Below are 23,546 nucleotides of genomic sequence, written 5' to 3' on the forward strand. Positions count from 1 at the left end.
GTGCCTGAAGATAGGAGGGATGAACATGGGCCTTGAAAGCCACCTTTGAGGTAGGCAGTGTTTTCAGAAGCTGTGGATGGAGGTGGGCTGAGAGCACAGCTGAGAGCAGACAGAAGGGAGTTGGGGGTATTTCTTTGAGTGGAAATGGAAATGGAGCCAGGGGAGGGATATGCCTGTGAGTGAGAGAGAACTGGAGCAAAAAGGATTAGATGGGACATATGAAATGTGTGACTGTGGCAAAAGGCAGTGAAACAGGGAAGAGAAATAGAGAATGTGGGACAAAGTCTAGAAGGAAGGGCCAGAGGTCCGGAGGACTAAATGCAGACGCAGAGAGAAGGAAAAAAAAGATGAGAATGTCATAAGGAGGCAGAAGAATGAAACAGAAATCAGTCTGAGGATGAATAAGTATGTGAGAGAGTAGCAAGAAAGGTTGCATGGAGGGATGAAAGGAACAAGCCAAAACAGAGGCACTGCAAGTCAGCCAGGTGGGCCAGAGCCAGGAATGCTCCACTCCACTGCGGCCCCGCTGCAGCATGCACCCAGGTGGCTGATCGGAGAGGAACCCTGAGGAGCGATCTCTTCCCAGCCAGTCTCACCCTCTGACCTGCTGGGAGTGAAAGTGTTGCAAAGAGTGTCTTCAGACATGTACAAACCACATCTCTTCCCTACCCTTTCCGTGACCCAGACAGGATGCTCTCGCTCTCATCTTCCAGCACAATCCTTTGACGAGGTCAGGAGGCTGTGTCAGCAAACAAAACATTGAGGGATCAGTCTAAGGCAGAGCGGAGGTTGCAGTGTGATGGAGGCTGAGTGACCATCATAAGACCTTGGTGGCTCCTCAATTTCAAAGAACAGAATTAAAGTTACTCTTTGGAAAACACAGCTGTGAGGCAGAGGCATGGGCTTGGGGGCAGGATGGGGCTCAGGTGAGAAATGAGAGCAGTGCGTGGTGAGCAGGGAAGATCAGTCATTGCATTGTTGGCCTCCTACCAAAGGGCTGGGAAGGGACATCTTGAGGACAGTCGACTTCACAAGAGAGATGCCACTGATAAACTATAGGCTGAGCAGGCAATGGGAAAGCCTATTCACAGTCCCACTGCTAAGGAAAGAAGGGGTGACGACCACAAAGCTTGGGGTGCAGATCAGCACCATGCTTCATGGGTAATGACCAGGCCACCTCCCACCATGAGGGCAGAAGTGTGGGGAAGGCGCAGGGTGGAGATGAAACCCTTGGAGAGAGATGTGTTCTGTCTCTAGCCCAGCAGTAGCTATCACATCACACAAGCCAATCCAGCCCTTGTCAGTCAGATTGCTTGTGCCACCACTTTTGAAAATGTAGGTTTGTTTTGAGTCTGTTTTGTTACCTCAACACTGAGCTGGTTTACTTCTCAGGCCAGGTTGCCTAATGTCCAGTCCATGTCTGGTGGTGCAGCGGCTCTGATAATAGCTTAGTAAATCACACTGGTAACGGTGATCCTGGCTGCTCCTGCCAAGAAATCAAGGCTGGAAAATGTGGAGGTGGAAGTGCTGGTGGGACTGAGGTTTGGAGGGGGACCACAGGCCATCTGCAGAGGGCAAGGGACCATCCTTGCAGTCGGTAGCACTGTGAACTCCATGATCTGCCCAGTAGAGATGGTGATTTCTGGTGTCCTTTCTAGGATGAGATCATTTGTTGGATTCCCACCAAGAAATCAGCGCTCCCTCCTGCAAACAGTTCAACCCTGCTGAGGGCATCTGTGCTGATTATCTCTGAAGATGAGCCTCCAAGAACGCCGAGGGGCTGATTCTTCAGAGAATCGAAGCCTGACCACTTGTGGGTGGATGAGAACGTAAATAACAGACCCGTAAATAACAGGTCAATTAGCCCCTCCCTGTGCTGGAATGGTTCCCCTCTTCAGCAGGGTCAGGAGCAATGCGAGACGCTGGAAATGAGCAACATGAGCAAAACTGGAAATGAGTAAAAGTCAGTGGGAGGTTCTGAATTTTTTTCTTTAAAAATGCTCACCTGTTTGGTCATTATTTTGCCACTTCCTGATCAGTGTATGGCTTGATTCTGGGTTCTGCAAGGAAAAAAGTTTTGCTCCTAGAATATTTCTGATCCCATAAGTATTCTACAAGAAATCCACCCATCTTTTCTTGTGAAGCAACTCAAGATCAAACTTAAAGTGCTTGGATGAAAGCTCCGAGCCCGCAGCTAATCCCATCCTTGGGGTGTCTGCATGTAAATTGACTCAGGCAGGTAGCTGATAGCCTTCAATTTGTGTTCAGTTCTTCATACCCTTGCTTTTCCCCAGGTCTTTAGAGGGGGGGCAGAGAGAGATCACGGCCAGGCTCCGAGTAGCAGAAAGCCTCCCAAGAGATCAGAGCCTGCTCCTTCACAGCACTTATGGCTTAGAGGGGAAGGAGAGACTGACAGACCCAGGAAAAGAGAGTTTGATACTAGCCTGTGGGTGAGCAAAGGGCTTGCCAAAGAGGTGGGAAGCAGAGCCTTCTGYTTACCTCTGGGGGAAGGTTGACTTTGCTCCAGAGAGATGGGAGTAGAGCTGTTGTTCTGGGGTGGCTACTGGCCATGGCACATCTCCGGTGATTTAGATTTGGAGATACAGGGAAGGGTGTTCTGGTTCCCAGAAATCCCAACAGAGAAGGGCAGAAAATCCCTTGCAGCATTTCCTGGGAAGCCTCATGGGTGCTAGAGAAGACAGGCTGGGAAATGGGCAGGAGAGATAGGTGTACAACTCCTCAAAGCCCTAGGCACTCCAAGAAGGTTGCCAGCCCTGTGCAGAGAGCAGACCTGGGCCCCCCTCTCTGGTGCAGCTCCCTCCTCAAGTTCCTTGCTGCAGAGACAGACAACATCAGGCTTAGCTGGGAAAGGAGACTGAAGGCAGACAGACAAGCAGGGAGGTGGAGAGAAGGTATGAAGAAATGGGCATCAGTTTTGGCTGGCAGCAGGATTTGAACAGATGATTTCCAGGCAGAGGCGCCAAATGGTTATGGCTTGGGTTAACAAGCCAGGCTCATGTTTTCTGTGAGTCTGGCAGGGATGGGGGGGACCATGGGCTGCCATGAGCTGGCATGGGAGCCAGGAAGATTTGCTGCTGCCTGGACTCAGCTTTACTCTGGTGTAACAGTACAGGGGATGATAAGGGTTGTGTGAGGGATGAGTTGAGCCCAGAGAGATGCAAGAGAGGGAGCAGAACAAGGAAAAAGAGGAGAGGAGACTTGTCAGATAACCTGGAAAACTTTGTGCGTGTACGTGTGTGTGTGTGTGCGCGCATGTTCAGCAATGCTTTGCAGGGCAGGCTCTGTTCTGTCTACTGAAAAGGAAAGATCTTTGCTCTTCCACCTGGGAGGAAGGAAGTAGACATTTTAAAAAGCAAGTTCAAGTTCAAGTGACAGGGGTTTCATTCACTCTTTTGCAGGTGCTTTGGTACCCTTTGTTACCTCCGTAGAAGGAGCTTTTTGCAGCAGGGAGTCTTGCTTCAATGCCACCTCTTCCCCCNGCTTTTTGCAGCAGGGAGTCTTGCTTCAATGCCAGCTCCTGTGCCTGCCTGGCAGAGCAGATCCCTTCCCTCGCTGACTCCTCCCTAGATCCTCTTACAAGCCTCCCCAGATGGGGCCAGATCGGGGAGCCAGGCCTCTCCCAGCTTTGGCAGCCTAAGGCTGGCCTTTCCCCAGCAATTCAACCATTCCTCCTCTCCCGAACGAAACGTGCCCCAACACCTTTGCCTTGAACCGAATTGCAATCAAGAGCATGGGTTTGCCCACACATGTTAAAGTGACGGCTAGAGGCAAAAAGCAGGGAAAGCCAGCCGCAGCTCTAATGGGGAGGAAAAGGAGCCGTTAGTAGAGCCCAGAGCTCAGAGCTTGCACACAGTGATGCCTATGGAAGAGGGCCTGGCTGCCAGCATAGCTGGAGCAGCAACAGGAACCCCTGCTCTCAGTCCAACCAGCTATTTTCTGGAGGAGTTCCTCCTCATCCAAAACTTGACTTTTCAAGCCAGAATTGAGCATCCTTGAGGTGAACCATCCAGAGGATGAGGGCTTGATCTGACAGGGGTTCATTGCCATGGCATAGCAGTTGCTCAGGCTGGTGCCGATTGGCATCTGGAGACATGGGGTGGAGGAAGCTGGAGAAGGGATGAGCACAGAGGCCGTGGGAGCACAGGGCTGAGCCCAGCAGCTCTGGGGGCTGCAGAGGCTGCTTGGCACTTGCCAGCATGCGCTTCCCCAGAGAGCTTCATTGTGTGGGCAGCAGGGAGGGCAGGAGTTTGCAGGTGTGAGCAGTGTGCAGAACACTTCCATCCATGCCAGGTTTTAGGCAAAGAGGCAGCCAATGAGAGGAATATGGGCTTCTCCTTTCCTTCTCATTTGCTCTTTGCACATAGAAGGGGAATATTAACTTCATGTTCCTTCTAGCCTGTCCTCTGTGTGCCAGGATCTCCAGGGGAAGTTAGCTTCCACAGCAGGAGGTTGAAGTTTGCTAGCACTGGCTTGAGAACATCTGTGATGTGCAGGCCTTGTGTTATGGTTAATGTGCTRGGGATGTGGGCATCTTTGATTCGGAGGAGGAGGTGAACCAGAGCGCTCCAGATTCATCCTGTGATTATTACAGCAAGTTTCTTCCTGCCACAGGTAGCTCATCAGATGCCAGGCACTGAACTAAGGAGGGGGATGCAAACAAGACATATTAAGTAAATACTCCAGCATTCAGCGTGTGCTCTGAGCAAGCCATAAAGTAAAAGGAAATTGTTCCCACAGAGCAGGGTGAAAGCTCACTAAACAGGCTGCATGTGGGTAGTGCCCAGAACAGAGGAACAGCTCTTTGAAGGGAAAGTCTGCACTGGAGCTAATACCTGGAACTGTGTCCCAGGTGATGAGGGATCATCTGATAGATAAGATGAGGATTTCATTAGGGACACCATGACCATGAAAAGCAACAGGAATCCTGCAGGATGCATCCTGCTAGTCAAGCCCAGGCATACATTGCATGATTGCAGATTCAACTAGTACAGAAGAGCAGCAGGACTGGGTCAGACTGAAGGTCTGTCTTGACCCCTATCCTGCCACTAGTAGTGCCCAACAGCAGATGATTCAGGACGAGGTAGCATGCCAGACATGCAGTGATACTTGCCCCAAACATTATCCTAGCTTTCAACCAGTGTCCAGCTCAGGCTTTTCCAAGTGGCTGCACAAATGACCACCATTATGCTGCGGTCAAGCTTTGGCTTTGTGCATGGGGAATTTCAGTCCTGTACCTGATGGCAGCAAAGCCTCCAGGATCCAGGCAATAAAAGTGATCAGTAAGGAGTTTGGACAAGAAATAACAAGAGACCTGTATAGTCACTTGGATCTAACTGAAGCGGCAATCGAAAGGAATATGAAATTTAGAAAAATGTAGGGAATGCACATAAAAATGTGACCCAAGGTGACTCATTTCCCAAGAATCAGAGGAACTGATACACRGCACTGAGATTCAGAGGAACTGGGGTTAATTGGAGGAGTGGCCATGGGTTCTGTGGTGTTCCATAAAATAGAGAAGTACTGTAACATTTCTGTGGCCATTGCAGAAACTGGAGAGTCCCCTACACAATTATCTACAAGCCAGTTACCTTGGAACCGGAGCATCTGGGAGGCAGGCCTGGCCCAGGTGTTATTAGACCACGGCGTCACTGAACAATGGGGACATTTTTCTGTGTAGGGGAGGTCCCCTCTCTTCTGTCTGTATGAGTGCTACTCAGAGAATGCAGTGTCTTTGAGATGTTRTGTCCCATTGAGTCAAGTTGAAACTAGCCGGTAGGTTCAAAAATTAAAGGAGATGGGGCTGAGATAGACAGACTGATAAGCAAAACACAAAGTACATGATCATATAAGCCATGTTTCCTTTAGATTATAAGGCTAAAATGTGGTCCTTGCTCAAGAAAGACTGGGAGGGCTAGGGCTTCCTTGGGTGGCTTGGAAGGTCCTGGCACAGCAGGGATGTACATGCTGCATGGAGACCTGAAATGGAAAAGGACTGCATTACATGGTGGGGTGCATGTCGCCAGCTCTCCCAGGTATTGCTACAGGGTGCCACCAGCTGTTCGTCCTAGAAGGATAACATGGAAATGTAAACCTCTCCGAGAGACTCAGGTATGAAGGACAAAGCCCCAAGATTAGAGAGGCGCCCAAGGGAACAGGGCCATCCATTTGCCCTGGCTTTGGACAGCACCTAGAGATCTTGCCCGGGAATGTGATTTCTACCTGTGTTATCATCTGTCTACATGGGAGTGAGATGCTCCAAGGCTGCCCATGCCTCGTCCCCCCCTCTTTGCACCATACTGTTGCTAGATACCCACTCTGGGCAGTGTGCAGCTCAGTGCATCTTCCCTTGCCTTGGTGTCGCTTCCCTCCTTTCCTTAGCCTGTCGCTCCCCCCGCTGGACAGTCTCCACCATTGCCTCAACGCAACCCGCAGGGTCAGAACAACCTCGGGAGAGGGAAGCTGGCACGAAAAGGGGAGAGGAGGTTGATCTTGCAACCTGGGAATCCCTCTGAGGGCAGAGGATGATCTTAAGTGTCAGTCCCCTTTCTGCCCTCCCTCCTGTCCAGTGGTCCTAGGAGATAATTCATCCCCCAAAATGTTTCCCTAGGGCTCTCTTATTTTCATTGAGCTTATCTCTTTGAAATAAAGCCTGATTTAAACCAAAAGAAAACTCCACAAGTTCGTTCTGTATGCATGTAACAAAATCAATTTAAAAGCACTCCTTAAGGGCCCTGACTCCAAAGCCAGGACAACTGATCATGGGACAGTCTGCCTGGTCCCTCCTGCCCCTTGCTCGGCGCTTCCTATCTCCGCTGCAGGGAGAGCTGGGCTGTTGGGAATCATCCCAACCCAGAACCTGGCACATTCAATAGCAGTGATGCCAGCAGATGCAGGCAGCTCAGGAGATGCCTGAGCATGGCAAAGGGATGGAGAACATCCAAGCAGGTTCCCCAGTCAGCACCATGGGACATGCCCGTGCTGGACCCAGCAGACCACAGGAGATCCCCCCATCAGCAGCAAGTCTGGGTCTGCACTTGAACTGCTGTGAGAGATACCAAACTGCTGGGAACAATAACTCCATCAACCCTGCAACCACAGGCCAGCTGAATGTGAGTCAAAGCCCTCAGTTATCCTGGCATGACCTTCCTATGCAGAACTGATTTTAGCTAATGAGGGGTGAGTCTGGTTTAAACACCAGCCTCCATACATCCTGCAGGGTGGCTTTGAACTAGCGGATTTCCAGTGGCACCGTTAGCTAAAGCAGATGCATCTCCAGGTGCAGCTAAACCTTGCAAACCATGAGCCTTTAGAGTCAGTGCAGGCACAGGAGTACCAAACCAGGGAAGCCACACTGATCCTGGCTTGTTACCTTTTTGTATCACATGCATTTTGAATGTTTAAACCACAAAACCTTAATGCAACATTCATGCCACAGTTGGCTTCTTTTATAAAAATAAGGGTCAGGAAAACAGACAGGAAAACACTAATCTCTACACAACTCTGTCAGTCTCATCTTTTCTCTGCTGAGTGCAGGTAGGAAAATGTTCAGTGAACTACTCTGGGTGGAATTGCCTGGAGTAACTAGCAGTAAAGTTAACCAACTCTGCTAATCATGAGCCCTGCAAGTGCACTGCAGCATTCAGGTCAGATTGTGCTTGTGTCAGGCTGGTTTTGGACCCAAATCTCTCTGTTATTTTTCTACCTTCTTTTTTCAAATTTGCAACAAACTGTGTCCTCAGTCAGCAGTAACCACAGGGAGAATTTCCACTTGGAATGTACAGTCAAGTTTCTTTTACTTCTGTGCATGCACTGTAGGGCTCAATTTYGGCTGTAACAGGGAAATGGCTGTTCTGTTCCACCCTTGCTGATGGTATAGGTCTGAATGCTTAAAAAGGACAGCTTATTCCTCAGGTCCTGATGTAACCCCATGTATGGCATTTGCCCCAAAGTAGTGAAATTCCAGCAACTTAATCACTCAGGCTGTGTTGTTTTAAGGGTTAAGAGAAGCCCAGCTGCAATTTACTGAGATTGCTTTGATGCTCTATTAAAGTCAGGGCAGCTGCACTTGTAATAACACTGAGTTGGGTCCTTTGGGCTCTGCGAGACTGCCAGGACTTAAATATCATCCCCTCCAATGGGGCATGCTCCAGAGAGAATCCCTTCGCCTGCCCAGGCAGCGGTAACCGCCTCTCCCCGTGGAGCCTGCTGTCTTTGCTGAGCTTGCTGTAATTTCAAGCTGATTCCTGCACGCAAGGGGAAGGGAGAGGGGAGGAGGGCTTGAAAGCCTTCCCTTGCATGACGGTGAGCAAAGCCACCCGGGTTTCTCCCGCAGGCGCTGCTTGCTGGCTGGGAGGGCTGGAGCATGCAGCGCTCAGCTGGAAGGAATGCGGTCGCATCCTGGCGGAGGAGCCCATGCTGGAGTTTCTGGCTGAGAGGGAGCAACTGGAAAGCAGGTTTGCGCAGAGCGGCCGATCTGCTCCGGTCTCTGCCTGTCTTCCTGTCCTCCCTCCTGCCAAAACCCCCTCTAGTTTGCAGAGCTCTCCTGGCAGTGGTGAGCAAGGGTCCTGCAGGGAGGCGGAAGGCTGGTACGGTGGTTGACCCTGCATTGCAGCCAGCTGGGTCTTGCAGGCATAGGCAGAGCCCTTCCCCAGCGGGAATAGTGGGCCAGCAATACCTACTTGCTGTGCCAGGCCTGGCAAATTGCGAAGGCAGCCACCGAGGTGGAGGAGGCATTTGCCATGTCTCCATAGAGAAACTCTCCTCTGGAGTGCCCTGGGCTGGGATTTCAGGCATGGCCACTGCTGTCTCCATCTGGCAAGTAACCTCCACCTGGCCCCTCTGGACCTCAGCTTTCCCGTCAGGGTACAACCACCTCTGTAAAGCGTCTGCAAAGTGAGTACCTGTGGGATGAATGGGGCCTGCCATGCCAGATGATGATGGACCCCCTGAGGTGTTGCTGGGTGGCCAGGGCTGGCCATGGGCTCCTCGCCCATGTTAGAAATAGCCCATGGTGAACAAAGGTGGGCCAAGCCCACTGCAGGCCCTGGGGTTGGGACAGGCTGCCCTGGCCAGAACACGGGTCATGCAGGCCTGGTGGGGCATTAGGCATCAGTTATTTGGAGCCATGGACTCTGCAGCTGGGAACAACCCTGCCTGCATGACCCAGCCCTGCAGCATCTGTCTGGAGCATTGCGCATCCAGCAAGAGGCCATTGAGCAGGGGGAATGTCACAGCTTAACCAGAGCTCTTGCAATGTGGATATTTTTGGCTCATGCAAATGGCTGTGTTCATTTTTTTACTCTTGTGCATTTTCACCCTTCCCAGGGATTTTATTGCTTGTGAAAGCAAGGGCCTTAGAGCCACACAGAGCATYTGTGCTGGCTGCCACAAAGGCCCCATCTGCCCAGGGCGTTCTCTGGCCGGTGTCCCTGAGCAAGCTCGTCTGTGGTGCGGTGACCATTGGAAACGCTTCAGCTTGCCTCGGGCAGGATCCTCCCCTGGGGCCAGCAGGCCTGTGTCCACCTTGAACACACACACAGTGGCTGGCAGTGTCGGCACATAGATGCCTGCCTGTACCTATGTCCATGTTGCCATTAGCAAGGTAGCAAGTATATATACTCTGCAAGGAGGTATAGGGGGATGGCCTATTTATTTCCAGCAGGATTTTCTGCCTTAGTTTCCCCATCGTTATATATATTGCTAGAAGGTCTGTAAAGCATATTCCAACCTAAGCTGTTCAGCAGTGTCCTCGCTTAACCCTTAATGTCCTCTGCTGCTGCTATACTCAGCAAAGCTGCTTCTCTGACAGGGCAGCCAGGCAAGAGAGCACGGTATGGCCACGCGGCTCCTGGGCTCTTGCACAGTGGCACTAGCCCAAGGCGCCAGGTTGCCCGGGGTCCCCAGCCTCTTGCCTCGCCGCACACCTGTGCTTGGGCTCAGGCGCAAAGCACCTCACTGAACTCATCTTCCCTCTTGACCCGCATTTTTCATACTAATGCCCTTGTGGCAATGATTGGATTGAATGAACTGAGCATTCTCCATAGGTGTGGAAAATCCTGATGAAGACTCTCAATGTTTGGTGACTGTGGGGTCATGGAGGTCAGACCTGAGATTCAAGTCCAATGTGCAGGAGCGTTGTCTCTGCAGGGCTCATTTGTGATCCCCCCTCATTGGGATGGGAAGAAACAGAGGAACATTGGAAGCTCATTTAGTGTCAGTGTTTCAAATCAGTATTTTTTATTACAGAGACTCATCAGGTTGCTCACACTGTGGCAGGAATTTAATAATATAAGGCACAGGGAACATTCAGAAGTAAAAACAAACAAACCAAAAAAAGAGTTCTCAGCCTGTGAGACGTAACCATCCCTTCACTCCTGTCAGGACCTTCTCTACAAAGGAAAATCCAAATACCCTCTCCCTTCCCTCCCTCTCATCCCTTAAACCCCCAAATCCACAACAAGAAAAAATATTACAGGGCGTGTGTTGCAAGCATGCCTCTTTCTGAGCAGAAATGTCCCTTCCAAACCTAACACAGCTTCCCTGGGAGAACAGGGCTGGAATTTAAGAATGACTAAGGGAGAAGTGAAAGTGCTCAAGGGCAACGTGATTTAAGGAAGCCAAGAGCTTTATCTCAGCTACAGCAGAATTGCAATCGCAAGGCCAGCCACGAACACCCTGGAGGAACATGTGTCAACACCGAATCTCCCTTTGCAGCACAGAAAACACAACAGCAGTACAATCATGGAGTAATGGTAAAGCACATAGCATTTTCAAGCCTTTATTTTTAGAGGAGATTTTACAGGATGGCATGTGTTTCATTTTATTTGTTTGAATTTTTGTGCGTTCTCCTGTTCATTTGTTTGGTTAGCCAGGGGGTTTTTTGTGCCCAATGATTGTTAAATTCAAGCCCTGGGAATTAAAAAAAAAAAGCAACACAAAATCCTGCCACTCTGGCTCTCCTCTAGCAGTCTCACCACCTCTTCATCCCCCCCTACCACACGTTGAAATCCAGCTCTCCACAATGTCACTGGCAGCCGCTCTGCTTGAAAAGCCCAATCTTCCAACATCCTTGGCCTGCCTTCCCTTGCTTGCGGTCTGTAACTCAGGGCAGTAAATCAGCTGCGATGTCTTAGCGCCTACGCTGAAGTGTCTGAAGAATGTGCTGTTAGTAAGAAGTTAGCAGAAGTCTGTCCAAGAGCAGATACGGAGACGGAGCGGATATTTAGGACAGGAACAGGGTCAGTCAATTGTAAAGACATCGGAGAGAGAGGGCCAATAAGAGCATGTGGAAACAGCTGAGTGAATAATCTAGTGGTAACAGATTAGGCTATTAAGGAGGACTGTTATTTCTCTTAGCACCGTTATTATATACGTTTAGATCTATATTAGCACCTTGTTCCCAGGGAAAAACAAAACGAAACAAAAGAGGTTTAAAAAACGTAGGAAATGGGAAGGTTAAAACAAGACAAAGTTGGCAGCAGAGAGGGAAGCTGGGGCTTTAGATCACAAGATCCTTGTCTATATCCTCTGTAGAAGGAAGAGAGAGACAAGGTTAGGAGCTGGATTCGGCCTGGGAGCCGGACACAAGCACAGGATCTGCCTCCACTGTGGTCCCACAGCTCCCGCAATCCCCCCCAGTCTCCCCTGCTCTTCCCTCCCCAGGATCAGCTGTAACACACTTGCTTCAGCCCAGTCAGGAGCTTCAGGGTGTTTTGGGGTGTCTCCTCCACCCTCATTCCCTCCCCGGGCTGGCAGGTACTTACGCTCCTTGATGCCGAAGCAGCTGGCCCACTCCTCCAGGGCGATGTACTTGTCGTTGTCCAGGTCACAGGCCTCGAAGAAGCGGGTGGTGCAGTGCTCCATGGGGATGAGRGGGGCGCGGAGAGGGGCCAGCTCGGTGTGGGACAGGTACCTGCCGCAGCAACCAGCACCATCAGTGCATGCTCCATAACCACCTCCCCGCAGGGGGAGATGCTCTGCTGGCCGCAGGAGCCACCGCAGGGCAAGCCGCATGCCCCAGCCCCACGCCAGGGGTGCCTACGCCATCCCTCCCTCCAGTGTGAGCTGCTCTCCCAAGGCCCTCCCAGTGTCCACCACTGGATGCAATGAAGGCTGGGGACTAGTGTCTCCTTTTGCATCTGTCCGTGCAAGTGGCAATGGACCCTGCAGTTGAGGGTCCTCACCACTGCCCCCATTCCGCCAGCCAGCGTGTGGTCACTCAGGCACCCACATCCACCACATGGCTAAGCCAACAGCTGCTATTTCAGCTGTCAAAGTTATCCTGGTGCCTTTGGAGTAAGATATTTTAGGGAACTATCATGCAACAGTAAGTCTGAGAAGACAGGAACTCCACCCAAGGGTGATGGGAGCAGCTGGGGCTGGGGGTGTCCCCTCTTTCTGCAGAAGAGCTTTTCACAGAAGTCAAAACTGCCTCCACCCCAGGCAGGTTCACTCTGGCCCCAGCCAGCTGTGTGCAGGTGTTGTCCTTCAACAGGGCTTTGCCTGTGCCTCTGCCATCAGCCACCACCTCTGTCTTGTCTCTGACCTGCCTCGACTCCTGCCATGACCAAATCATCCTTGTCCTCAGGCAGGAAGGGGTCCCACCAGGTGCCCCCGTCCTGCTCTGCAGACACTCACCCATCAATGGGGTGCTGGTCCAGCTGGCCAAACTGCCAGTGCACGGGGAAGATGTACATGTTGTAGTTCTTCTCAAAGTCACGGGCCAGCAGCTCCACAGTGTGGTCACCAGCTTCCAGGCGCTTCTCGTTCTCATGGATCTTCTTCACCTGTCATAGGAGATGCCAAGGAGACCTTGTCAGCTGGGGTTAGGTGGGGCATGGGGGGCCCAGGAGGGGCTTTATGTGGGGTACCCAGGGGTTGTTCCGGATGGATATGAGGGAGAGCTGTCTGGGAGGATGGAGGGAGCCTGTAGGAACGGGGCTGGTTTGGCATTTGTGAGCGACATCGGGCTCTCTCTGCAGGAGCTGCACAAGTGTGCGTCGACATGGGCTCCCCAGGTGGGCTGGGCTAGATGATCTCCAGAGGTCCCTTCCATCCTCAGCCATTCTGTGATTCTGCGTGCTGGGGTCTGTTGGGTTAAGTTCCCAGGCTCCGTCCCACCCCAGCCCCTCACCTTGAGCTTCTGCTTCTCGGTCAGAAGGTTGTTGTCCTCATCACGCTCATACAGGGTGATCAGCACGTTCTTGAGCCAGTCCCGCATGCGCAGGGGGAACTCGGTCAGCTCCGCGTCCAGGCAGGCGGGGATGACTGAAGCCAGCACATGGCAGTCAACACAGCACCCGGACACACAAACCCAGCATCCTCCCACCTCAACCCTGAACCTGCCTGAACCTTCACTATCTCTTTATCTTGAGCTACTTGTTTCTCACTCCCAAGTTAAATCCTCTCTGTTCCCAAAAAAACAAGTGCTTGGAAATGAATTTCTGTCTCAGCTGACTTGGAGCATCATCAAGGACATCGACTGCAAGCTGGGTGCTCAAATGCGAGATAAGAAGAGGTCTCTGTGGCTCATCTGAAACCTGCTGGCTTCCTTCCCTGGTGCAGAATCGGATGGTTGAGTCCTTGAGGCTGGTCCAATGGCCTGGGGGGGGGGGGGGTGCCTCCAGGGGCTGCTTATGGGGCAGGCATGGAAAATGGGAACCAGAGCAAACAGCCAGCTTTGGAACCATGCTTCACCCTTCTTCAAAGCCTGTTTCCTGGGAACAAGTGATCCCCATGGCCTTTCTGTGACTTTGGGTCTGAGTCTCGGTTGCGTTCCTGAGCTTTCCCTGARGATACATTTAGTTGCAATGTGGGCATCAGGCCAGCCTGGAAAGCCTGACTGAGGCTTAGAGTATCCCTCAGCCCACAGGCAAGGTCCAGGCCATGGCTCTGAAAGGGGATGTGCTCAGGTTAGGGGCACCCTTGTCTAAGGGAGCACCTGCACTTACATTTGCAAGGCCCGATGTAGTCCAGGTGCAGTTTGTGTCCCTTCTTGGTTCCCTCCAAGGTGCATTTGGTGGCAAAGAAATGGCATGAGGAATCGTAGGTCTTATTGTCAGTACCGCAGACCTGCATAGGATGGGGGGACGTGGCATGAGAGGGAGCAAAGCCCAGCCCCGCTTGGGGGTCAGCAGGGAGAGCTTCCAAACAGGAAGACTGCCTCAGTCCCTGAGGGTCACCAAGTGGACAATGGTTCTTTGGGCTTCACTGACAGAGGCCAGATGGGGACCTGCCACCCCAACCCTAACCATCTCCCCTGCATTGCCTGAAGCCAGCGGTGCCCTGCATGGGGGCCCCTGCCCACTCCTGTCCATCATGCGGCCTCTGCCCTCACCTTCTCGAACATGCCGGCAGTGGCTGGGCAGCTGGAGGGGTCCTGGCACACGCACATGGGCGAGTTGTTGTCGTCCACCTCGCACACCTTGCCATGCTTGCAGTGGTGGTTCTGGCAGGGATCTAGGAGAGGGCAGGAAGCACAGTCAGAGCCTGCCCTGTCCTCACCTCCTGCCAGCTGGCCTTACCCCACGGGCACAGAAAACATTCAGCAGGGACTACCCCAAGCGCTTCTCCCTGCACTGGGAAGATGTGAAGGTTTCTGAAGCCCCCCAGTAGCCCCTGGGCTGTTCCTGGTCTCCTTTCTGTAGCCACACAATGTAATGGCTTTCCTGTTGCAAAAAAGGGTTATGGAGAATCTAGTGCAGGAAGAGGTCATGCACCTTCCTATCTTTTAAACATGCGTCTAGTTTGGCATTGTCCTTGTGCTGCAGCACTTCTTGAGGAAGCCCCTCATTGTCTGGGGTGGCTAAAGGCCCCCAGCTGGGAGTGGGGGCAGAGGGGTGAAAGCTGGGGCTGCAGGGGGAGGGAAACGACTCACTCTCTGCGACGATCTCCTCTACATCCTCCRTGGGTTCCTCGAACTCGCCCACCTCCACCTGGACAGGGTTCACCCCCACAGGCTCCTGTGGGAGAAGCCAGAGTGTCCAGCGGGGCACATGGGGGGCTCAGCCCCAGCGGCCCCCTTCCCTGGGGCACTGCAGCCCAATGCTTCCTCTCCTCCTCCACACTTCAGAGCTGCTTTGGGAGAGCTGGTGGGAAATGGGGGGGGGGGGTTCCCAGCAGACACCAATGCTTGGAGGAAGATACCCATGAAATAATGTCGTTTGTCCCCATGGAGACTTTCTGTAGCACACCAGTGAGCACCAAAATGAAGGGCTTCCAAGCTCTTCAGGTTTATTTAATCAGTTTGCATGCAGGGCGGCCTCGCGGCCCAGCTGGATATGGAGGGACTGCTCAGGTGGGGATGTGGGGAGACCCACTGTGGCCCCACTCTTCCTGCCGGGGACAGGCAGTGAGGAGCGGAGCTGCCTACCTCTGTGGTGGGATCTTCGATGACCTCCGTCTCATCAGGCAGAGCCTCCTGCTGCAGGGGAAAAGAGCTGTGAGCCACGGCTCACGGGGAGCATGGTCCCGAGGCGGGCAACGCGCCAGCGCAGGAGAGGCGGCAGGACCACCCTCGAGTTTCCTCTCTCCCTCTGCCCACTGTTCCTAACAGCACTTGGGGACAGGGTGGCCATTTTGTCCTTGGGGAGCCTGCAAGAGGGTGAAACGCTCCCGCAAGGGCTCCCAGTTTTACTCGTTGCAAAAGAAAATCCCCATCAGAAATGGCCAACAGGCAACCTGACAGCAGAGAGCCGTCCTGCTGACTGCCACACTTACCGGTGCCGCCAGGGCTTTGCCTGCCAGGCAGAGCAGGAAGAAAATCCAGGCCCTCATCTTTCAGCAAACCCTGAATAACAGAGAGGAAAAGGAGAGATGAGGAATGAGGTCTTCAGACCACCATATGCTGCTCGGCTCCAGGCTGAGTTCACAGCTGGTGATGAGACATGTAGAAAAGGGCGTTTTCTTCATTTCCTGCCTTGTCTGTTTGATAATACAGCCCCACATACTGACTTTTCTAACCAAAACTTTAAGCCGAATATTGCTTTCAGTACAAATTCATTTGTTTTTGCAAAATGGGAACGTGGGGGTTAGATTCCTTGATGCACTGGAAAAATTGCAGTCAAAAAGGCAATTCACCTTTCCTGCATGTAAGTCATTTTGGACAAAAAGGTGCTTTGCACTTTAAAAACCCCTGATAACAGTGCCAGGTACAGGAAATAAAGCTCTCTACCATTTTATTTGTCAATCAGAAGAAAAATTAAAGGGCAGGAAGGAAAGAGAGAATATGGAGGTGGGGACCACTTCAGAATTACTTCTTTTAATAAGTGCCCAGAAAAACCCATTCCACACGGACACCTTACTAGGCATCCCACATTACTACAGGTGTCTACACCTACAGGTGTCTACTACTACAATCCCACATTACTAGAGGTGGCAGGGCCCAGTCACCCATTCCTGGCACCCCCAAATGTTGAAATCTCTACTATAATTTTTCACTTTCCTGCTCAGGCCTGAGGGCCCCCAAACTGACATCAAGGGAGGCAGGACACATCTGGGTTGTCCTGCCAGGAGGTACTGCACAGAAGATGGGCCCCAGGAAGGACTTTGCACCCTCCACATCTGCAGCTGATTCAGGAGCCAAAATGCTCTCTAGGATGAGTAAGAGAGGCAACGCAGGGAGCCCAGCTAACACCAGTTGCAATTCGAGCCAGAAGCAGAGTCCCAGCTGGTGAAATAACCCTGCCCTTGTTCCCCTCAGTTCCTGTTTGGCGGGATTGAGCCCCTCTGTGCAAGAGGAAAGAAGAGCTCAGCTGGCCGCTTAATATGCCAGCAGCATCCCATGCCTGACAGCGAGAGGAGGGCTCCTTCTCTCTTCCGCCCGCAAAACCCCCCTGGCTGTCTCACGCCTCCAAAGGCGTCTCTTTGCCTGCCAAGACTTCTGCTCCCCCAGCCTTTCCGCTCGCCCTCCTCTCCTCCACCTGCCTCGGTTCCTCAAGCAGGAGCGAGGAGATGGAAGGGGCATCAGAGCCCCCTGGGTCCCTCCTAGCCAAGCTGCAAGGGGGAATAGACAGACAGATGGACAGACGGATGGATGGATAGCTTCATTCAGACAGAAAGAATTTCTTGCGTCTTCCCTGACCAGAGTCAGAAAACATGCCTTGTTCTTCCAGCAGACGTGTGTGAACATCTCATTTGCCAGTGCCTCTTTTCTCTTCCTCCCCATGCAAGGCTGCTCTTTCTGGGCATAAAGCTGCGACAAGACTGTGCTGCCAGGGCGCGAAACAGGCTGGCCTAGCTCCAGCTCCATGCTAATTTAGCATGGTCGGGCCACACAGAGGCTGAAATCCCCCTGCAAATCTCAGCGCTTCACTCGGAGCCAGGCTCACCCTGTAAGCAGCAGGGTGCCCTTCTCTCCGCCCGGCAGGGCCCATACGAAATAGGCACAGGGGTGCAGAAGGCAGCTTCCCGAGGCCATCAGAGAGCTGGGACCGCGGGGATGGAGGCGATGGCTGCTTTGCTGGGATAGAGGCCCTGTGCACAGACGGGCCTGCGGGTGGGGGCGGAGGAGCCGGTTTCCTCCGGCCGGCCGCAGCTGTCCGCTCCCACTCAGTACACACTGTCCCTTCTCCTCTCCTTTATTTGCTCTGGAGGCTGCCACAAGTGCTCCCTGCATTTGCCAGGACCTGAAGCTGAGGTCACTAACTCTTCTCTTCTGGAGGGACATTTTCTTGGGGGGGGGAGGGTGGAAAAGTACTGGTGGATCTGTCCATTTCCTCCCTTGTTGCCATCCCTGGCTTTTCCTGGGCTTCTCCCAAGGGGCTTGTTTGCCTTGGAAGATGCTCTGAGGTTCAGTGATATTCAGCGTGCAGAAACACGGCAGAATCCAGCCCAAAGGAGAGGGCAGTGAGTGTACACGTGGAAGAAGGCATTAAAAAGAACCCAACCCCTTACTAAGGCCCTCTCACATCATGCCCCCAAGCCCAGAAAATCCCAAGTTTCAAAGCCTGGGCGTGCAGTGAGCTGGGGTCAGGGAATTACATGCTTGCTAGGAGCCAGCAGACACTCCGAGCTGCCAGTGTTGTGTTTGGAGGAAGAAAGAGCATGAAAAAGCCTGAGCAAACAAGCTCTGCAGAGCCGTCTCACACCGGAGATGGGAAAACAAGTTTATTTGAAAAACAACATCCTCCCGGAGGCAGAGACTGTGCACAGAGGACATTGCAGTGTCTGTAAGACCCTGGCTGCTTTGCAAGGGCTTGGTCTTTCCTGAATGCCTGATGGTCAAAGGTCCTGATGGCTCAGGCGCTCTGCACTCGGTGCTGCTTGGGCAGAAGAAGCAAGCCTGGCCCACAGTGTGAGTCACTGGGGACAGACTCCCTCCCTGCTGACCTGCCGTGATCCTGCTGCCCAAGAGGATGCTCTTTGGAGCTGGAAGCTGGGGCATGGCATGAGCTCAGCATCCACTCCCCTGCCAGAGGGGCTCAGGTGGGGATCCCTGTGTGGGACCCTGCCCCAGCCATGCCTAGCACCACTCTGCAGGTGCCCTGTGGCAAGCATAGGGCAGCGTGAGGAGTAGACCAGTGCCATACAGCAGAAGGTCATTTTGGACAGAGGAAAATAAGATTGGGGAAAACATCTTAGCAAGCAGGGGCTTATATACCCTGCCATACCCTAGAGGAATCAACAGAAGCCAACGCTTTAACAAGGCACACCAGAAACCAGCACACCTGGGGCTCAGAGAGGGCTGCTGAATATACCAGGCAGAGAGCCCTCAGTACTGCCGATGACACCCAATGGCTAACAGGGGTGTAGTGTTTACACAGGGCCAGGCTGCTCCCTGGTAGCCACAATCATGACAAACTCAAAGCAGCGTTCCTCCTGCGCTGGCCAGGTTCCTGGGGAGAGCTCAGGGAAGTCTAGGTATGCACATGCCAAACTCCAAGCCAAAAATGAGAGAAGCCTCCATGGTCGCTTGCCACTACCCCTCCTCAGATCTGCCCTACCAACTGCTGATGATAGAGAAGAGGGTCCTGGCACCTCCACTGAGCAGAGCTCAACTTCTGGTGCTCACAGGAGTGCAACTCAGTGCTGCACAGCTGGCTTACAGATGTTGGCCTTCAGCTGTCCTCCAAGCTGCAGGACCTATGGGATGGTCACCTTCCTAAGGCCCCATGCACCAAAAAAAAGGGACAGGAGGTTTAGGTGGGGGAACCTAGCCTGCCTCACTGATGGTGAAGGTTTACAATTTGCTGCAGCTTGTCCTCTGCCTGTCTGCACTGTGGAGCACTGGTGCCATTGGGTCTGATGTGGCAATCTGCTGTTTTCCCAGCACCCAGTGGCATCTCCAATGACAGCCTCAGCTTCAGCCTTCCTCTGCCACTGCTGCTTCTCTCTGCACTTCTCAGAGGCTTTTCTCCATGCACTTGGACATCCTGTCTACCTCCAAACAATGCCATGTTCCCTCTGGCTCCTGGCCGCCCCCACTGTTCCGGGAGACATCCCATGTGTTGCTGAAGCTGAGAGTGCTGGGACCTGCTGGCCAGAGCAGGGGGAGCACCGACAGCACTGCATCTCCTCAGCCAAGCCCTGCAGTGGTGATGTCGGCCGTGGGAGCTCACACACTGCCTCCACTCACCCCAGGGACCGCTTCCCTCCTGGAACTGCCCCAGTTGCCAGTGGGCGAAGTGCCCTGCACTGTCCTCTGCAGAGCAATCTTGGGGCACGCGTGGGGAGGGAGCCAGCCCCGCAGCCCAGGCAACGCTTGACCCCACTTGTGTCCTAAGTGGGGACTTCGGCTCCCAGTTGCTGTGTAAACACAGCCTCATGGCTCCCATAAATCCCTCTCGGCAGTTCTCCTTCCAGCATAGCCACCAGCACCGGCCCTGACCTGCCACTTGCTGCATTTTACAGACATGGGCCGAACGAGAGCCGCGAGGCACAGAGCGATTCGAGCCTCACCCCAGCTCCTCCGTGAGTTCGAAGCAGGCCACGCCGGCAAACTCTTTAACACCTTCCCCCACCCTGCAGCACTGCTATAAGCTTCTCCTGCTGGGCAAACACCCTGCAGTGAGGCACAGAGGAGTGTTTGTGCCACTTGGGTCCGTTCAGTCTCTGTGCCTCCCCCTCCAGCCCGGGCGCCTCTGCGGGCCTTGGGGAGGAAGAGGAGGCCAGACAACACAGGAGGAGGCTCCTTGGATGGCCAGAGCATGGTCCATGTGGCACTGGCCCTGGCCAAGGTTGCATAAGCCTGACGGGATGCCACGTTAGCATGGGGAGGAGTCTCCGCCTGGCCGGTTTGACAGCTCCTCCCCGAGGCCGCTACCAGATCCAGGATAACCCCCAGCTGCCTCCACCGCTAATGCGGGCGAGAWGCCTCGCTATCCCGGGCTGCGGTCTCCTGCCTCCTGGCAGCCAAGGAGCAGGAGCGGGTAATCGTGGGGCAAACACCCTCCTCATGTCTCCGCTCCCCACCCGCACCACAGCCRTTGCAGCACCCCACCACAGCCACGCAGGGTGCAGCCAGCAGCAGGGGCGCGCGTGTTCACCGGCAATTTGCTCATTCCTGCTGCAAGGCTCTGCAGGGCCTGAAATGMGTACCAGCACCTCAGACTGAATGAAAAGGCAGGGCAGGCCCAGAAAAGGCTCTTGCCCACCGTGGGCCACAGTTTTCAAGGTGCGGACAGGTGAAGAAATTAGCCATTACAGAAACCCAGGGCAACCCGCTGACTGGCCCCAACATAGCTATGCAAACAAGACCCTGTCGAGCTGTATTTAGCCAATCACTCCCGGTCTAAAATTCAGTTTGAAAACAAAGCTGTTTGTGTGAGCCCCCACAGAGCTCCCCACCGAACAGGTCCCTGCTTGCCCAGCCGTGTTCCTGGGGACGTCAGCGCGCCCCGTCACTCTGCAGCTGTGCAGCCACTTCATTGCACCAGGTCTCAAGAGAGCGGGGCAGGAAATGAGGATTGGGCAGAAGCCAGCCTGGCTCCTGCCACCTGTGCAGGCCTCCGGCGCTCATACAGGGCTTATAGGCTTGCGTATCCAAGAGAGATTTAGATGGAAGTGAAATTAAATTCCCTTTTGCGCATGCACACACTTACACCACCCATTAAAACACAGGAAAAAAATATATTCACTGCATCTTTCCATTCAGAGTTGCTAAAGACACGTCTACACACCACTGCCCTCTATTAACCCATTCCCCTTGCAGGGAGTTGGTAGAGCAGCTGTGATTGCACTTATGAGAGTGCCAGGTCTTTGCAGGACGCAGACAGAACAGAGTAAGTGCCCATTTACCAGTACAGTTATGTGCTAGCTTGGAGCTATCACAATTTAACTATTTAGGTTGTACATTGCATCCATAAAGGGAAACAAATCAGTACCAAGAGAAGTGCATGGATGAGACCTGAGCTGCAAACAGCAGAGAGCTACTGAGTCTTTCGCAGACCTCAGTCAGAAGTAGTGATGTCCTGCGTCCTGCCTAAGTTTATATTTATATATATATATATATTTATTTATTTATTTTGCTTGAATTGCACATGGGGCCGTGCCAAAAGCAGCCCCGCTTTCTGTGAAGTGCTGTGAGTAAGGACCCTGCTGTGCCAGGTGCAAGCGTGTCCCTCTGGCTCCCAGAGGAGTTAGAAAGCTGATCTCTCACTGATGCACAGCCCCGCAAAAAAACAGAGAGAAGAAGCCGGCTGCTAAATATCCCGCAAAAATGCGAACCATCTTCAAAGCATTCCCTGGACTCGCCCTGCCAGGGCAGCTCCAGCGATAACAGCCCCAACATCCCTCGACCAGAGGACCCAGAAGGGGTTTCCATGGGAGCCGACATTCCTCCGCGGCTGAGTCATGGCAGAGCACAGGGTTGGGGAAGGAGGGGCTTGAAAAAAGTTTGAAAAGTTTATTTCTCCTCATCCCCCTCCCAGCACCGCCCGCATCCCTGCTCCTGCCTATGTGGCAGACAATAGCTCGGGTTTAGCTGCTTCGCACAAGGCTGCAGACTTTGGTTTCCGCTTAAAACTTGGCTTGTGCAGCCTACCAAGCCACCGCCAGCTACTTAGTCCTTTTGGTGGGGCCTGAGTTTTGGGGCTGTTTCAAGTCGGTGGTAACCAAGCGCTCGGAGTGCGGGTGACCTTCCCAGTGCCCCTGATTTCACTCCAACTTGCAACTGTCGCCGGTCAGTTTGGGTGGGAATTAAGCCACCATCCTGTTAAGTTTCCTTTTCTTGGCCGTAAGCAACATAGCGGAGCTTTTTTAGAAGAGGGATACAAAGAGCAGAGTTAGGCTGCTCTGCACGTCTAGGCAGGGAAAAGGCAGCTGCTGCCTTTAAAGGAAACAAGCCCTTGGCTTTTTTGCATGGACCTAAAATTGTGTCTGCCTGATCCTTATTTTTAGTATCTTTAAACAAACAAAAGAAGAGCTTGATTCTTCATTTTTTTTCTCCTGCAACTTTCTGTCTCTCTCTCGAACAGCTGATCAGCTGGATTTATGCAAAATAGGGCAGGAGGATCTGAAATGATTTCAAAGTCTGCTTGGAACAAAAAGCTAAGTGTCTTTCTTTGCAGGAGAAATAAGAGCGGCTGTACTTAAAAAAAAAAAAGGACTCTAAGAGATAAAGTCGACAACGCTTTTGTTCTTCCTCTAGATATTCTGGTGAGTAAAACATCAAATGCCAAAACACCTCAGACTCTGTGTATAATGCGTGCTGGTTTATAATTAAATCTGATTTGCCGTGCAGGGTGGTTTGATGTGCCCGGACATTGATCTAGCACTTCTCCCAAGGGCAATACCCCACAACTTAAAACCCAGAGAAGAAAAAGGGAGAAGAGAGGAAAAATTAGGTCAGGTTAAAGCTTTAAAGTCAGCTGTCACCAAAATGCTAGCACCAGTAGTGTGGCAGCGAAATGCAGTAACAGACTCAGTTGAGGAGCTGCAAAGAGGAGAAAGAGAAGAAGTCGGGCAAGGTGCTTGGGTGCGTGGTGGGGTGGTGAGGCGCAGAGCCGGGCGCCCATGCAGGGGGCCTGCATGAGTGGGCTGGGGAGCCACCACGCCAGGAGAAAGAGCGCCGGGAAGGAAAAGAAGAAGGTTTTGGGCCATACCTGACAGTGCCGGCAGCAGGGCTGAGGAAACTTCAGGCTCTCGGAAGGGCTGGGGGAATCTGCAGGTTTTAGAAGGACGCAGCAGAAAGCCAAACTGTGGGCTGGGTTTCCCGCTGCCTCTCCTCCTCCTCCTCGCTATCTTTCCAAATCTGTCTCTTCCTCTGCCTCGCTCCCCAGTGGGCTGTCCCACCCCCTCTCACCGCCCTGCTCCCGAAATACAGTCTGAGGCACAGCTTTGGTTCAAATGATAGACTAGAGAAATCAAGAGGTGCTGGAGATAAACAGGATCTCTCGCAGGGAGAAATCAGTTCCCAGTGCACTTTTGTAACAGAGGCTTCGTCACAGTAGCTGCTTGCACTCCTGCAACAAGTTTGTAGGTTCTCTGAATCTCTCTCGGACTAACAGTATCAGGGGAGCAGGGAGGAATACCATGGCTATGCTTTCTTTGTACAGCTCCTAGCACATTCATCTACCACAATAAAAACT

At 52.8% G+C, this 23,546-nt stretch overlaps 1 protein-coding gene across 2 annotated transcripts; it reads right to left on the reverse strand.

The window, feature by feature from the left end:
• Window positions 1–10,471: 10,471 nt before the first annotated feature.
• On the reverse strand, window positions 10,472–23,210 carry SPARC (secreted protein acidic and cysteine rich). 2 transcript variants are annotated; one of them, XM_026091334.1, is made up of 10 exons: window positions 23,061–23,210; window positions 15,739–15,808; window positions 15,392–15,442; window positions 14,897–14,981; window positions 14,357–14,478; window positions 13,971–14,091; window positions 13,154–13,287; window positions 12,658–12,806; window positions 11,784–11,932; window positions 10,472–11,547 (listed from the first exon to the last, which is right to left on the reverse strand). In XM_026091334.1, the coding sequence occupies exons 2-10, from the start codon at window positions 15,793–15,795 to the stop codon at window positions 11,519–11,521; spliced, it is 897 nt and encodes a 298-aa protein (XP_025947119.1). In that variant the 5' UTR covers window positions 15,796–15,808; window positions 23,061–23,210; the 3' UTR covers window positions 10,472–11,518. The 2 variants fall into 2 exon arrangements, with proteins under 2 accessions (XP_025947119.1, XP_025947120.1); XM_026091335.1 differs by lacking the exon at window positions 23,061–23,210 and having other exon boundaries at window positions 15,739–15,866.
• Between the last annotated feature and the right edge of the window lie 336 nt (window positions 23,211–23,546).

The sequence above is a fragment of the Apteryx rowi genome, unplaced genomic scaffold (assembly GCF_003343035.1).
Source record: "Apteryx rowi isolate R43461 unplaced genomic scaffold, aptRow1 scaffold_90, whole genome shotgun sequence".
NCBI classification, from domain to species: Eukaryota; Metazoa; Chordata; class Aves; order Apterygiformes; family Apterygidae; genus Apteryx; species Apteryx rowi.